The sequence below is a fragment of the Onychostruthus taczanowskii genome, unplaced genomic scaffold (assembly GCF_017590055.1).
Source record: "Onychostruthus taczanowskii isolate IOZ18803 unplaced genomic scaffold, ASM1759005v1 scaffold5, whole genome shotgun sequence".
NCBI lineage: Eukaryota > Metazoa > Chordata > Aves > Passeriformes > Passeridae > Onychostruthus > Onychostruthus taczanowskii.
This window is the reverse complement of record NW_024502568.1, coordinates 3,924,086-3,940,510: the sequence shown is the minus strand read 5'-3', so window position 1 is coordinate 3,940,510 and position 16,425 is coordinate 3,924,086. Positions and strand designations below refer to the sequence as shown.

General features: G+C 37.2%; 1 protein-coding gene across 5 annotated transcripts in view; it reads left to right on the top strand.

The window, feature by feature from the left end:
* The window catches only part of EXOC6 (exocyst complex component 6), an 85,519-nt gene that overhangs the window by 52,498 nt on the left and 16,596 nt on the right, over positions 1-16,425 (top strand). For all 5 annotated transcript variants that reach the window (XR_005953459.1, XM_041415364.1, XM_041415363.1 and 2 more), the window contains 2 exons: positions 874-1,015; positions 8,591-8,664. Coding sequence is in view for 4 of the 5 variants with exons in the window: in XM_041415364.1 (XP_041271298.1) it covers positions 874-1,015; positions 8,591-8,664 (216 nt within the window). In the remaining variant the exon portion in view is untranslated. Of the gene's footprint in view, positions 1-873; positions 1,016-8,590; positions 8,665-16,425 lie in introns of those variants that run through there.

Here is a 16,425-nt window from a genome sequence, read left to right as displayed (position 1 = left end):
TGTGAATAGAATAATGCCATCTGGTTTGGTATCTGGTCTCAACTGGTTTTCTTAACTTGAAGGTGGAATTTTGTTATCTTTAAATTTTTATGTACTAAATTCTAAGTAATTTATTCAGGTTAATGTCTGACTTTGTGTTTTGTTTTTTGATCTCATGTTGAGAAAATTGTCTCAATTACATGTAGATGATGGGGAGAGCAATATTGCCAGCTAGACTGTGATTGGGAAATGATTTCTATTTTGTACAGCAGAGGGCTACATTTCATTTTGTAAGTAGTTGATCACTGACAGCACTGATTTATTAAGCACCTGAGATGATGGAGAAGCACAAATTTTTAAAATATTTTAGCAGCAAACTTTGAGATGGAATCTGAGCAGTTAAACTACCAACAATTATCACAAGCTCTTACAAGAAATGCCCCAACCAATTGCAATCATTTTGATTTATATAAAGTTGGGGGGTTTATTTAATTTGCTATTGTTAAAAATATGCTGCATGTTGAATTTCATTACATTCTTGCTTTCATTCTGTTTGGGTTTAAAATATTTAAATAAATCCATAAAGCTATTCATATGCTTCAGCAACTTTAATTGTCATTGTTTTGGAAATGTCCTTGTATTCATGAAGACTGTTGGATTGGTGGAAGAAATATCAATAATTGCTTTAACATCTATTTAATCTAGTTGTCTGTTTGAGCTAATAGAAACAAATCTAATAGGTCAAAGAAATAACAGGAAGTGTGATCTCTCTCCTTCTAATCTAAGTTTTGTATCATTAAGACTTAGAATGTATATTAAAATCAAATCAGAAGAGCAGTTCTTTAGTGATGTATTATTTCTTTCTGTTGTAAAACTTGTTGTTTTTCCTACTAGGGAAAAGTGGCCCAGACAGCTTGCATGTCAGCCTGCCAGCATCTTTCAATGTCCCTAATGCAGATGCTACTGGACAGTGAATTAAAACAAATAAGCATGGGAGCAATTCAGCAGTTTAATTTAGATGTGATACAATGTGAATGTAAGTATATATTCCCATCTGTATTTGTCTTAACATTGAAAAAAGTTATTCAGTGTAAGCTGTATAGTATCCTTTTCCATAATCTACTAAAACTTTGTCTTTTATTGAAAGTAATATTACAGTATCTTCTTGTAAAGTATGTTGGCATTCCTGCGAAATTTTTTAATGAAACTTTTCTTTTAACTAAAATATCTGAATTAAAACATGCATTGTTCTTAGTCCTAATGGGATCGTAATCACTATATCCAGTAAAGATTTAGTTTAGTACAAAATTGCCCAAAACTACTACATAAATATTAAGTTTTAATGGTTAAGGAAAAAAAGTCAAATGTCCATGAAATTCTAATGTTTTCTCTTGAGTTCATCTATCATGATACAGATATTTAAATGTGTTGTTATGTAGGGTTTCCTCACTCCTAGAATCGCTGCTGAAGGCAGGATTAATTACCTTGTGTTTTGCATGGAGCTCCTTGCTCAGGGTGAGCTGTTAATCTGTAGGAAGGAAGTTCCATGAAGAGGTGTTAGGACTGGTTGTATAGTGGATGACTGAGATACAGTGGAAAGGCTCACTAGAGATTTTTTTAATGTGTATTTTCAGATTCTTCTGCTCTGGTTTTTTTGGGGTTTTTTTTTGTGTTTTTTTGTGTGTTTTTTTTCCCCCCCAATGTATCTTTCCTGTTATGTGTTTGAAGCACAGATCTCAATGATTTTGGTGACAGCTGTAAAATGGGGCAGTTATACAAGTCATATCCCGAGGCTTTTAGTTTGGATACATGAAAAAAATTGGTGACTACTCCATTAGAGGCCGCCTATGGGAAACTGAAAATTTAATTTCAAGCAATTTGGTTAGTATCACAAAAGGTTCTTATGGGACAGACTTAGGGGCATTTTTGACATTTTAACCATATACTTGTCTTTCCTTCTCCTGCCTGATTTGTTACATTCCAGCTGAACTCAGTAACAGGTAGAGCAGGCATCTTTCTGACAGTCCCTCACTGTCCAGCCTTGAGGCCTTCCTTCTAACAGGACTATCAGGGTCAAATTGATAGAGTATTTGTGATTGTGACATTACAATTCCATGATTGTACGAGTTAACAAACAGATCATGGTTTGACTTTTCTTACTTTTAGTATGCTTGATGTTGCAGATTTATTAGTGTACTTTTCAGGTAGGTACATAGGAATGTGTTTGTGCATTTGCGTAGTTTCCTAGATGTAAAAAAGATTCCAGTTGTTAAAAGAGAAATTATACAGTATTCATAATACTGACATCATAATCATTCACCTTAACAAGCTGAATTAATGCTAGCACTGAACCATCATGTACCTTCTGATCAAATGGTGTAACAGTGAAGAAAACTTGTCCATTACAGTATTATTCTGTTTCTCATATTTAAAATATCAGCTGTGAACAGTGCAGTACTTCACTACTCTCTGTAGATGACCATGCCCTGTTTCACTCTGGGATTTCTAGCACTACAGAGGATAAAATGCACGTCTTGCAGGTGACTTTCACAGTATGAACAGTATATTCACAGCAAAGAAGGGAGAAGTTCCACTGTTTCCAGCTGTCATCTGCTCTTTGGGTTGTTTTCAGACCTTTTTCTTCTCAGGCAAAGGCTGATATGTGCCCTGATTAAATAATGGTAATTTCTATTACCATTCTGTCTGCCATCTTTGGTTGATGCACAGCAGAAACTTTAATCAATGAAGAAATCTTAGTAGAGTTTTTTTTTAGTCTAAAATGATAACATTTCATTATTTTAAAATTTAAAAATTAATATAATTGTAAGATTGAATGGTTTTTTATACATAGCTGTTATTCTGAGTATATGGCATGGACAGGACATACCAAAACTTCAGCCAAAATAAGTTTCAGGAAGCTAGTAACTTAAAAACTGAAAAATACATTCTTCCACCACTGTGTAATTTCTAACATGGGCTGTACAAGTGTTAATAGAATGAACTTCATTTCTTCCCATGTGAAAAGCTTTTAAAGCTTGTTAGAAGAAAAAATGGTTTTGCACAGAAATCCTTTGAGTAGTTTAAATACAATTATGGAAGCTTATCAGAATAGTGTGTTGCAACAAACCACATTTTGCAGTCTGTGGAATAAAGGAGTGACACAAGATTTTACTCAGACTGCTTTGCTGATGTGGTTTCATTCATAAGGTCCATCACAGGCACATTCCAGGCCTCACTGTGATGCCTGTGATTTATGTTCTTGCTCATCACCCTCCCCCAGCTTTATTCTTTGATGCTTTAGGATTAATGGATACGACAGTGACATTTCAATTAGTGCTTAGAGTGTGCGAATAATTCACAACTGTTGGGAGTTTTCTACTGTATTGTATTAATGGGTTTGACATTTTACTTACAATGGAGTATAGTCAGATGAATTTTGAACTAAGAATTTAGATGACATGTAGAAAATTATTAATATCTGAAGGCAAACTTTTAAAAAGCCTTGCCAATAATGTAGATGTTTTTTCTGATCTTTAACATTATATTCTTTCTAATATGAGCTGGAGAGATCTAAATAAAATCAGAACAATGTGATAATTTGTTAGTTTTTTCCTTTTCTATTTAAAAACAATCAACAGTCCAAACAACAATCCAGCAATCCGTTAAAGTCAGTAAGTGCTCTTCTCAGAATAAAATGTCTTCATCATCTCACTCTTCTTCTAGCATGTTTTTCGTTTCCTTCCAAACATTCCAAAAAGATTTCAGTTTGTCCTGTTCTAATTAAAGTATTTCTCTATTTCCTCTGCAAATTTTATAACCTAGAGCAGTGTTTTACCCCTGTATTTTCTACCATTCTTTCTCAGTGGTTATTTTCACTGGGATGATTGAGATTCCTGAAGCGCTGTTCAGAAAATAGAACATACTAAGTCCCATTGAATAAAATCCAAAGAGTAGTCTTTTGCTTGAATATTACGTTTTGCTTCCCCAAGAAAGGAAATGGGTAGGGAAGGGGGCGTTTGCTATTTCTTGAAGATGAAAATCAAATGTATTTCACTTTACAGGAAGAAAGGGGTGCATAATAAAAAATAAGCTTTTCAGAGACACCGTCCAGATCTACTTAGCTTACATCAGCTTCTTATTAAGGAATTTGAATTTGTCTGAAGTTGTAATTGTTGGAAGAGCTAATTTTTCTTTTTTTATATTTATGTGTTTTAACATAGATGAATTGTGAGGCAGGATTAGTTAACAGAACGAAATATAGGTGAGTGGGCATCCATCTTCACCCACACGTGAAAGAGTGGAAGGGTCTTGCCTATAAGCAAGCAAGGTTTAGTGGGGAGTTAGTGCAAAGCTGGGTGCTCTGTGTTTTCCTGATCAGTCATCTGTATGGCTTCCTGGCAGTCCCTCCTTTCCCCCACTGTGTGGAGAGCAGCAGTATCCAAGACCAAGTGACTTCCTGACCAAAGTGTTCTCTACTGAGCACGCACAAAAGTGGTCTCCAGGTGGGCATGCCAGAAGCTGAGGAACCCAGATCCTGTATTTCCTTGAAAAGGCACCATATTCTTTTCTGGAGGCCCCTTGTTTTACCTGCCTCCTCTGCCATCTGGGCAGTCAGGTTGACTTCACTGGCTGGAGCCATCCTTCATCTGCCGCTGGCATATGGCAGCGCGGCCGGGACAGGAAGCGGTGAGACCTTGCTGGTGCTGGGGGCTGCTGCCTGGCCAGCTGGCAGCTCCCTCAGCAAGGCTCCTCCAGGCCTGTTTGAACAGCTGGAGCATCCAACAGGGCTGCGAAGTGGCTCAGGCGGCTGAGATAGTCACCTGATTCTCTGCACTTCCTTTAAAAACACTTCTGTAGCTTTGCTGTCCCGCCTGTGAATCAATGCTATGAGACTGGACTTAGACTGTCCTCATTTAGCTTTTGATTCAAAGTCTGGACTCAGGTTTTTCATCCACTGAGCAGCAAAACTATTTGTCAATAATTAGGTTCTGAATTCCCAGACCAACAGAGAGGCAGAACCAGATGATGTCTAAAAGATGGGATTTTGAGCCAATAAAATTAAGAGACCTGTTAATACATCTAGAATTGTGTAGAAATTCAGTGTAATTTACAGTTAAAGATGTCTTAAATTACATTTAGTAGGTACAGGCTTTATCTTAATATCTCCGTTAATACTTACATATATCCTGTATACAAAATGTAATTATGAGATCAAAGCAAAATATTAAAAAGTAAATGGACTGAAGTAATCTTTGCAACATTTATATTCATCATTATAATTTCTGTGTTACCTCCCAGGCTGTTTTTGTATATTTGTTTCATTTGATCCTATCTTCTTTATGTTTCTAAACTGTCTGTTACAAGGAAGTATGTTGGGATTGTACATACTGAGGACCCACATTGTTCTTGTTCTAAATACACAGTATCAGCAAAGCAGAGGAAGAGAAGATGTTAACAAAAACCTTGTGAATACCAGATTAATATAATGTATATTTTCAACTAATTTTTCCAAAATATTTGAGTTTTTGATTCAAACTGCCAGACAGCCAGTTGTTTGCCCCTAAGAGTGGCAGTTTAATAGTGACCTTTGCATTTCATTCTCCTATATTATAAAATTCCAGAATGTTTTTATGCACATTAAGCCAAACAACCAACCAGCCACCTACCCCTGCAAATCCTTTTTAAGCCTAGAATGATTGTAGGGGGTGAATATTTTAAAAGATGTATATATGACAGTGTTTCATTACTATCTAGAAAAGGGCCCTTAGGACAAAGACATTAAGAATGTTAATCCTGTTCTTATATCTTCCTAATATGCTGTGCAGTAGAAAATATTTAATTAGCTTTGTAAAACTGTTAGCAAAAGTTAAAAGCCCTGTGCTGAGGGAGGAGGGGGAACTGTCTGACTGTTACCATAAGTAGATTATCTTTTTGCCCTCTGAACTCATGAAATTATAATAATGAAACAAATTCTATTGTAGTCACCTGTCAGAGTGTTCCAAATGTGAGAATAAATGCTTGTGCTATAATGAGTGTCCCTAATGTTGTAAATGCATTCATAGTATGAAATTGTAATTTAAGAGAGCAAAGCTTGTACAACAGTTAGGTTTGGTGCATTATGTACTACTTGTTCTACAGCTGCAATGCTAGTAGGTATTACGTTGAAAAACAAAATTATTCTGCGTTATTTAATGCATTTGGATAAATTCCAAACTCTCTTAGCCTGATGAGCACATAAAATATGCAAATATTTGCCCTGTGGCATGCAAGAGTATTCTGCTGTAGGAAGATATCACCCGAAGTATAAAGTGCCAAAAGCTAGCTGAAAAGACTTTCTGAAGGTCACAGTTTTCACTTATATTTACTTTTCAGTTCTGTAACCCTTTTTTTGCCATTGATCTTCTTTCTCCCAGTGCTAGCTATAATTGTGGAGTGGCTGGAAGAGCTGAGATTCTGGTGGGGGAGGCTGGTGGCAGCGTACTGTGTATGAACAGAAAATTAGGATCAGATCACACGATCTGGTGGTCCTTACCTTTCTGGTTTAAGGGGTGTAGAAAAGACCCCTTCTGACCATCATGCATTTCCTCCTTATTAATGTGCTGCCATAGCTCACAGCTCATGTATCTCTTCTCATCTGTTTGCTGTGGAGCTTTGCTTAGGATTCCCTGCTGGAGTATGGTGTTCCACTTCAAACTCTGGGTTTGGCTGACCTCAGAGCCCAGCTTTGCTGTCTTTAAGAAAGGGTGTTCCTAGTGGCCATGAAATACCTGCAGAGGACACAAAGGCCTTCAGCCTAGGTTGTTCAGTAGGGTGCCTAAGGCTCCTAGGCTTAGGCATCTTTGTAATTCTGCAGGTTGGTGATTGTACAAGCTGTTTTGTCTTTGCTGATTTAAAGAGTTTATTATGAGAAAACTCTCCCTATAAAATACTGAGAAAAAAAGGTATGTTTTTTCTACTGATTTTTAGCTTTCTTTTTTTTTTTTTTAAGGCATGTTTGTCATCAATTAAAATTCCATGAAAATGCCTCTAGAAAATTGGTGTTACTTAAAAAGTAGGAAGACCAGACAATTTAAAATTCACACTTGATTAAAGTAATCAGTGAGCATTTGCCAATGTTACCAGTACTTGTCTGTGACATCACAGTGGTCTCCCTAAGGCATTTGATTGTTATTTTTTATTTCTTTAGTTGATAAAGAATAAGGTTGTATTGCAGTTGAATTCATTCTCCTATTACATGACTGTCATAAAATAACTTTTGCACTAGTGTAATACAAGTAATAAATTCTGCTTCTACTGGTAAAGCTGCTACTCTACTACCAGATCCATCTATTACTTAGCTATTTTTAAGTATTCTGAGATGGTCCTAGTAGTTTCTTGTACCGTTTAAGTAAGAGTCTTTGTATAAAATTGTGTGCCATATAGTCACTTTTAGACTTGTGAAATAGTCTATCTGAATTCATTAGTCTGCTTTAGGTTGGAACCATACATTCAGAAGTAAATGTTCGAGGCCATTCTTTTACCATCATGTTAGCTCAGACAGCAGTGGTTTTCTGGATTTTACCTTCAACATAATCCATGTTTTCTACCTAGCCATTTAAAAAAATATATTAAGGATTTCATGACTTCTAAATGCTAGTATTAAGAGCAGTAGAGTTTAGCACTGGGTCTGGAAATTGGATACATATGTTTTGTTTCCTCTACCATTGAATGACCTGTTTCTCAAACTTGGAAAAAATACCTTTCACTGCCTTGCATGATGCTTCTCTAAAGCTGTTGCTGTAGTATCTACTTTTTTTTGTTGAGAGTTCTACCTGAAGGGCATAAGAAAAATACTCTCAAGTTCTTTTGAAATAAGATATCTAACCTGAGTGACAATGTGAGGCAGTGGTTGTTTGTCTTTGTTATTAACTTGTGGCTGGGATAATAACAACAAAAAGTGTATTTATTTTTAAGTTTAACAACTATTGATCTTTTCCTTATTTATACAAGTAGTTGACTTTCTTTCACTTGCCATGTTGCCATTTTTTGTATTATGAATATATTTTTGCTTGCCAATTTTGACAGCCAGTTTTGGGTTCACAATGAGCAGAAGTTCATTACTGCTTATGCAGGCTAAAAGGCATGAGCAGGCATTTCAGTTCTGCACTGACCATGGCATCTAGGGCATTCTACCTGTTTTCTACACAAGAAACCAACTGTCACCTTAGTGTTTGTCCTTTAATGATGTTTGGCTGGAGGTGAAGGCTTGCTGTAACAAAGGCAGATGTCTGAAAATACATTGACAGCCATGGAATTGGTATTATTTTCAAATTCTTCAGTAATCATGCACCTCAGGCTAAAAAATATCTTGGTTTCCGTGGTCTTAGCATTACTACTTGGTTAGAATTTTAAACAAAATTTCTAAGAATACTCCTAAAAATATTATTCTTTAGGATTATTGGAAAAACTGTTGAAAGGTTGTTTGTTGATTTGTTTGGTTTTAATCACTGTGAGTTATTAAACTATTCCTGTGAAACTATGCTACCTAGCATTTATATTGCATAGAGCTTGATTTTTCTGTTAGATCAAAAAAACAAATCTACATGTAATATTTTAACCTTTTTTTTTGCAGTGTTTGCTAGTTCTGAGCCTGTGCCAGGATTCCAGGGAGACACCCTGCAGTTAGCTTTCATCGACCTCAGACAAGTAAGACACTAGTTGGTGTTTTTTATCCTTCTAATTTCCCCTTCTGACCAATGCTGAAGTTATTAAATTCAAGAACCTTTCATGGTTTTGCATTCCTATGTAATTAGTTGTGAAAAGCAGTTATTTGAAGTGTTGTTAGTGGCACTATTCCCTGTAATTTAGTATAAAACTGTTTCTCCGGTGTGTGGTTAGGGGGCACTGTGCTACTGGTAGTACTGTTACAGGAATATTGGATTGAATTTTGGTCCTGACAATTTTGTGAAGATCCTGTGATGCCTTTTTGCAAAAGTGTATGTGTCATCCTGGTCTGATTCCATTCTGAGCATTTGCTCCTGTCTATCAAACTACTCTGGATAGCAGAATCAGGCATCGTATTATTTAACATTTCCTTTCCTGAATTTGTTACATAGAATTCTTCTAAATTGTTGGAAAGCAGCTTTATTCCAACTGGATGATCTTTATTCTACATAAAATTTAATTATATTTTAAATGATGTAATATTGGAAGCACTTTTCCACAGATCTTGCCAAAAGGAAAGTTTTCCCAGACTAAAATCTACTAAAATCTTTGTAAATTTGGGCATTATAACCACCATAATAAAGGATCTTGAAAACCTTTTCATACTTGAATCCTTTTACAAAGGATTTATTATCTTACAAAATTGTAAGTGTATAATTTAAATAGTGAAATTAATCATTTACAGCACATGGAGATGTACTGGTACACTTCTGCAGATGTTGGTGATATTTTTCAGTGCCATTATGAGCCTATAAAAGTCATTAAAAAATAAGAGAAAGTAGAATTCTATACCAAATTATCTATATAGTAGGAATATTTTTGCTTTTAATAATTCAGTAGGTTTTTCACAACAAGATTATTAAAGGGCATTTCAGAAGGGAAGATTCTTGTGGCAAAACTATTCAGACTTCTCCTGGTAGTTAGAAAGGAATTAATAAAGTGTCTTTTTAAATGAAAAAGTTAAAAGGTAGGGTTCTCTGTTATGTTCTCACAATAATGTAATAATGAACATCTACAGTGAGATAAGTGTGTACTATGTGAGAAGGATAGAGGATTATGGCTACAAGGCTTGTTCATGCCACAAGTCTTGCCTTGACTAGCAACCTTCCTCTTTTGGATTATTTTTTAACTCTCTTTTTACTGTCAGTGTTAACAGAGACTAAACATCTTCCAGTTTGTACTTAGATAATTTCCTTTGAAGGGAAAGGATCTTGAGATTTTGGCACCATTTCTATCATCCACCTAAGTGAAGTCCTTTCAGAGCCTACGTTTGTTTCAAGGGAAAACGTGATTTCCATATATGCAAGAGGGCAGGGTGTGCTACAGGAAATAAAGATTTTCATATGTTTTAAGCACTAACTGAGGAGTATGTCACTTAAATAGGTATTATGTTGTTTATGATAGCTCTTAATTTATGTTAGCAATTATATTTAGAATTCTCTCAAGCACTTTACAGAGGATGCTCTGTAGGTCTTGTGAATTTGATTGAATTAATATACTTCATAAACAGGAAAAGCTTGAGCAACTCTATTGGGTTGCAACTGGAGCCTGCAGATAGAACAGTTCTAGCATGTTTGGTTTGGTTTTTACTATGTTTTTGTGTGCATCACCAAAAGGTATTTCAAGCACACATCAAAAACTTCTACCATTTAGTAAGGATTTTCAGTGCTTTCCCTCTTCTCCTTATTTGTGATGCATTTCAGTCTTAATAGGGTAGATGACAGTTCTTTTCAAGCATACTTAGAAAGGCAACAGAGCCTTTTTCAGAAGGTTCTTATGAAAGGTCATGCTTCTGTTTTTTAGTTTGAATTTGATACTTCTTCATGAATTGCAGGATATGAAAGATAAGGAAGTAGGTCCAGTGGTCAGGTTTTACCTGCCCACCCGGACTGTGCCCTGAGGTCAAACTCCTGATATTGGCTGTTTGGTACAGAGGAGCTGATGACAGGTAGGGGCTGATACAAGGGGGAAAGCTTGAACCGTATCAAAGCTAAAAGGCAGGAGATTTGGGACTTAGTGAGAGACTGTAGCTAAAAGATGGATCAGCAGGATTGCCCTCTTCTTAAAGAGCAGCTGACCTGCAAGGGAAAAGACTTTATCGTCCTGCCAATCACATGGTTGCTAATGGAAGCCAGTTATCTCAACAACAGCTACTCACTCTGTGCTGTACTAGTGCAGTGTGTAAGAGTAATGAGGATTGGGCAGTAGGATATTATAGCACCTTTTACTAACGAAGTAAAGTCACTTACAGGGAGCCAGCTTGGAAAACAGAGAGAGGAGCTACACCTGAATGATTACCATGTAGGGAGGAGCAGCTTTGAGAAGAATTGCCATAGATAGTTTCAACCTAACAGTTCTTGATCCTCTGTCTTTCCCCTAAGACAATGTGTAGGCAGCATGTTGCATCCAGCATGCCCACTTTCCTTCTTCCTTCCACAAACATAGAAAAGCAAACACAAACAGAAACAGCTGGCACGAGAAAGAGTTGTGTCTAAGAAGACAAGAGTAGTTAGTAGCAGGAAGCTCTAAGAGGACAGAAATTACAAAGGAGCAAGCACCAATGTCCTGTTTGAGCCACCTCTGTCTCTTTATGCTGTTGTCCTCTTAGGCTTTTGTCGTACTTACCATGCTCTTTAAAAGTCTCTGTAATCTGAAGAAACCTAGTCAATAAAGATTGTTGTGCTATTTTCATCACCACAGTATCTCAGCATCTTACACAAGTGACTTGGTGGGGTTAGCTGATCCCACTTGATTGTCTAGAAAGAAACTAGCAGTTCCAGCTAGTTTAGCAGGTAGAAAATTGGGGCAGATTCACGGATCTATGCAGCTGCAGTAATTGTGTCATGCCTTATGCCACTTGTCTTAGCATATGACCTGAGGTCACACCTACGTGCACCCTTTGACCCCACTTAAAGCCATTGAGGGGCCATCTCAGCAAGGCAATTATCAAAGTGGCATGTGCTGCTTTACAGAGACTGGTCTCTGGCACCTTGTGGAGATGACCAGCTCTCCTGCAACTTGCACTGCTCTCTGACAATCATTTCTTGCTTCTGTACAAGGAACCTAAGTAAATAGTGCAATTTATTCCCCAAAGTGAGGGGGAATAAACTTCAGGGATTTTGCTACCAATTCAGATCCTAGGTCAATTGGAATTAACCTTCTAAAGTAAACAAGTCTTCGTTTGTCTTACTTGAATTGTCTCTGAGGAGGAAGCACGGACTCTGACATGAATTAGTTTTTTCCTGGTTATGATCTGTTCTTTAGTACCTAAACACTAGGATTACAGTTCTGGAATGTGAGGCAGTTTCTTGTATGTCCTGTACACTTAAATACTGTGAGGATAATAAGACATGAATATTGTATTTTGTGTGTTATTCTTTGGAGAGCCAGTGTACTATGTAGTGGACAAGAACAATAACCTTATGATAGGCTGAGAGTTCAGCAGTTGCTGTCCTAGACCCAGTGTCCTGATTCTTAACCAAGTGGGTGCTAACAAATACATATTCTTGAAATCAAATTATTTCCTGCAGAGATATAACTAAGCTGCCAACATAGCTTGACTTTGTTTCACTTTCGACTTGACAAGTTGTTCCTGGTGTTTCTGTCCACCATCGGCACTGCTTAGGGCTACTTCCTCTACTGTCTCATCTCAAACAAGTACTCATCTAGCTTGATGATTTGTGAAATTTCCTTGTTTTGCTGGGTTGAGGAGAACTGTGTCTTATCTGTGTTCTTTTGGCACTTAAGTACATGTTGTTAACACCTTCCAGCTGCTGTCACTGTTGGTCTTGCATCGGGCAGCAGTCTCAAGTGAAAATAATCATATGCTGTTGGTAACTGCAGAGCTAAGGAGCCACAGTAGCAGCATCTCCACCCACATGGCAAATGGAGTTTCCAATCTGACAGTGGTGTCCCTCAGATGGAAGACCAAGGGCTGTGATCAACAATGTCCATAAGCTCTGCTTAAGCATGGGGAAGAATTTCAGAAGATTTTCAGCAGTTTCTATTTGTATTTTCTCAATGTTAGAGATAAACTGGACACAAACTCATGACACAATCAATATGATTCATATAGAGAGTAATTTATCATAGAAACATTAGAAGATAGATTTTTGTCAGACTTTTGTTTATGATGTGTCTACATAAGCATCTGTCACTTCTGTGAACTGAAGTTACTGGTAGTACACAACATGTATTCCATCTGCAAATCGACACCTGATATTTAGAAGTATAATACATTTTATTCTAATTCTGAATAATTGGTAGTTTATTTGGTTGCTTGTCCATTTATACTGGAATGTGTTTTCTGGTGAGAAATATTGCTAACCTTGTAAATTGTAGTGTTCCATGCAAACAATGTAATGTAAATTTATTTAATAGAGGAAATTATTATTACTACTTAATATAGCCCTCCTCTTTCTTCCAATTCATTACTGAGGCATAGCATTGTCATTCTGATAAACTCAGAAGTAACTCCTTGTAGGTAGGAGCTGTATAACAGACCACTGGGCTTCAGTCCCAGGCACAGGATTTTCTGACACTAAAGGCAGGGTGACAGTTCAGTCTTCCCTCCCTACTGTTATGCTTGCAGTGTTTAATTTGAATTAATTTCCTGTGGCAGTAACTACGTTTCAGCTCTGGCTTGTCTCCGATTCCCAAACATGCAGCCTGCCAAAGCTCTTGCCATCTGCGTTCCCTGTGGAGAATGCTCTTGAGCCCTTCAGTAGGCCTCAGAGAATAAATTACAGCCTGTTGCCAAACCTGTTGGCCATAACTCTTGGAGGCTGAGGGCTCTAAAGGTGTGCTCTGGCTTCCTTTACAAGCTGCCAGCCCACAGAGTGCCTAGGCTTTGAAATCAGTGGGGTACACCCACCCTGACCTCTGTCCCGAGAAAGAGTCTTGAACTGAAAAAACATCAGGAGTTTTCAAGAGGGAGAAATCCCCAACAGTATGTTTAGGAGTAAGTCTTAAAAACCTCAGAGTTTGAAGATAAAAGTAAGACTTTTTTTCATAAGGCAACAGTTAGAAAGTAGTGTAGAACATTTCATCTTTTGCTTCCTGAGGGAAATGGTTGCTGAGACTTTCATCTTCACAGAGGCTCTTTCACAATGCTTACTGATCCCTTTCCCCCTGTTATGCACTCCCCAGCTTCTCTGAACAAGCAGAAGAGCATGTTACATCTGTAACATGAAGCCCAGCCTCAGGGTACTATGTAATGGGATTTGTGCTTCTCCAGTTTTCAGTGTGATGCTGCTTATTTAGCTAAAGGAAGGAGCTCGGGTTTCAGACAGCAACAAAGCAGGGGTTGCATCTCCCTGGATTTCAGAGTATAGATCCTCACTTTGCTGGAGGAGGAAGGCAATTCTTCCTGGACTTTCCCTTCTCCATAAATTGACTTGGCACTAAGGCAGGAGGGCTCAAGGCACACTGTGAGCAGAACAAGCACAGGTCAAGGTTCAATATATTTGCATATATTTGTATTTGCATCATACAGTGGTGGCATGCATATGCATCTCTGGGTTAAAAATGACCCAGTTATTTGAGTATGACTGCAAGCAAAATGTGCATTACCTGTCTTGCAGGAAAGACACAATATTTCTACAGAGTACTATATTCTTCCAAGTAAACAGGAATTCTTCACACAAGTGTGACAACTTGTTTGTGAGTACTTATATTCCCCAATGGAATCTCTTACTTTTGATTTCTCCTTCTCAGCTATGTTCTGCAAAGCCTGTAGTTAATCACAGTGGGCTCAGATCACAAGCTGTGTGTATAGATATTTGTGAGGAAGATCTCAATCAGTGTTCTGTACACAGAAGCAAGCTGGCTCATCACTGGGATGGGATTTATACCTGCCAGCTGGTAAGAATTAGGAAGCTTGGGAAACAAATGCACAGAAATTAGCAGCAGGGGGTCAAAAACAAGCATGGCTTTGGATTCACTATCTTGATAAGGATTTTCAGAATCAAAACAGAATGGCAAGTTAGTAATTTCCTGGTAGTAAGTATTCCTGCCCTGTAAGTGCCAGAAACTAAAAGCACACATGCTGGGTGTTAGGTGCCTGTGTATTCTTTGGGACATTAAATCGTTTGTCAAATTCAGTGCAAAGCAGATTGTATCCAGTTCATGTAAATGCCCCTTTTCCAGCCGAGAACTGTAAATAACATGCTGATCATGTACTAGGTTTTTGCTCTAGATCATGGTGTACTAATTATGAGGGGCCATACTTGAAAACAGTTTTGAAAACCTCAGTGTAGAAATGCTGTCACTTCACTAGCTCTATCAATACCTCACTTAACAAAAATTATATACATATGGCTGTTTAACTACAAAATACCCCATTCCATCTATGGCAAAAACCTTAGTAGTTTCTCCAAAGTATAGTATAAACAGAATGTCATCTCTTCATCAACAGTAAGGAGTGGCATAGGTACCTAAATAATGGAAGTTATAAAAAATAAGAAAATTCCTTATTGTTTCTTTAAGCTAATTAATTTGAGGGTTACAATTTTTTGAATTCTCCTCTTAATTAACAAGATGCACACAAGAACTAAATGAGCTGACAAGAAATCTGTACTATATATTTAGAAACTACACAGAATTTGGGAAGCACTGATTCGGCTTGATTTGGAGACCTGCATATACCAGTCTTTGAATAAGAACATAAGCCTCACTTAGAGCATTTTATTTTGTTGTTAGGTGAATTTATAATTTTGGGAACTGAGACAGGAAGTCACATTTATTGATCTCGTTTGTGCAGGTGAAACACTTGACTTAGAACTGTGCAGAGCAGTTTCATCTTCTAAATGGTACCATCATGGAAATCTCTCAAAGTTTCACTGGAGAGGTTGATCAAAGCAGATATGAAGGGAAAAAAAAAGACAATAAAAAGTTGGCAAAAACTGCTGTCAAGTCTATTTAGATGGACATATCTGAATCCCTGTCTGAATACTACCAACTGTCACATTCAATCAGCTTTAAGCTCTTCTTGGTCATCATTACTTTTGCAAGACCCAGTTTAGAAATAGTTAATCAATTAATTCAAAACCTAAAGAGCTGTTGTTATGAAAACTTCATATATCTGGAACACCTTTCCATTCAAGAAAGCTCATCCCATCGTTACAGAGGAAATTCCTATAAGACTGAGATGTAAATGGAACTAAATTTTGTCCTTGGTAGTTGACATGAAATCCCAGGAATACTCTGCATGTAATATTAGAACCCAAAGGCTTCTCTTTCCTTGGGCATGACACTTAATTTCTTTAATAACTGGCAGGCTGTGGAACACTTTGTGAAGCAGCCATTTCCAATGACATTATGAGAGAAGGCACTAAATAAACTTTATTTGGAGAAGGTTTTATTCTCTTGCAGAAGGACCTGTTGGTAGAAAAGTTTCAGAAGGTTCACTTCTAGATAATTTCTCAATTAACAAATATCTTCCTTAAATTAGAAGCTCATCTGTGTGCCTGTTATATTTGTAAAATCCTACTTACCTTTGGAATCACTGATATATATTCTATTCAGTGAGACTTATTCAATGAAATGAAGATTCTCTTTAGTTATTCTTCTCCTAGCAGTTTTGCTCCCATAGAGTCCTTGCCATTGTCATGTAAGAAATTCTGTATGTGCAAGGAAGAAAGATTTGGGTGCACAACTTTCCAAAGTTTGTGAATACGTTATATTCCTGCTGACATGCAGTTGGTGCAAGATCTCCACCATTGTGTCTGAGCCCTTCTGTAGCCC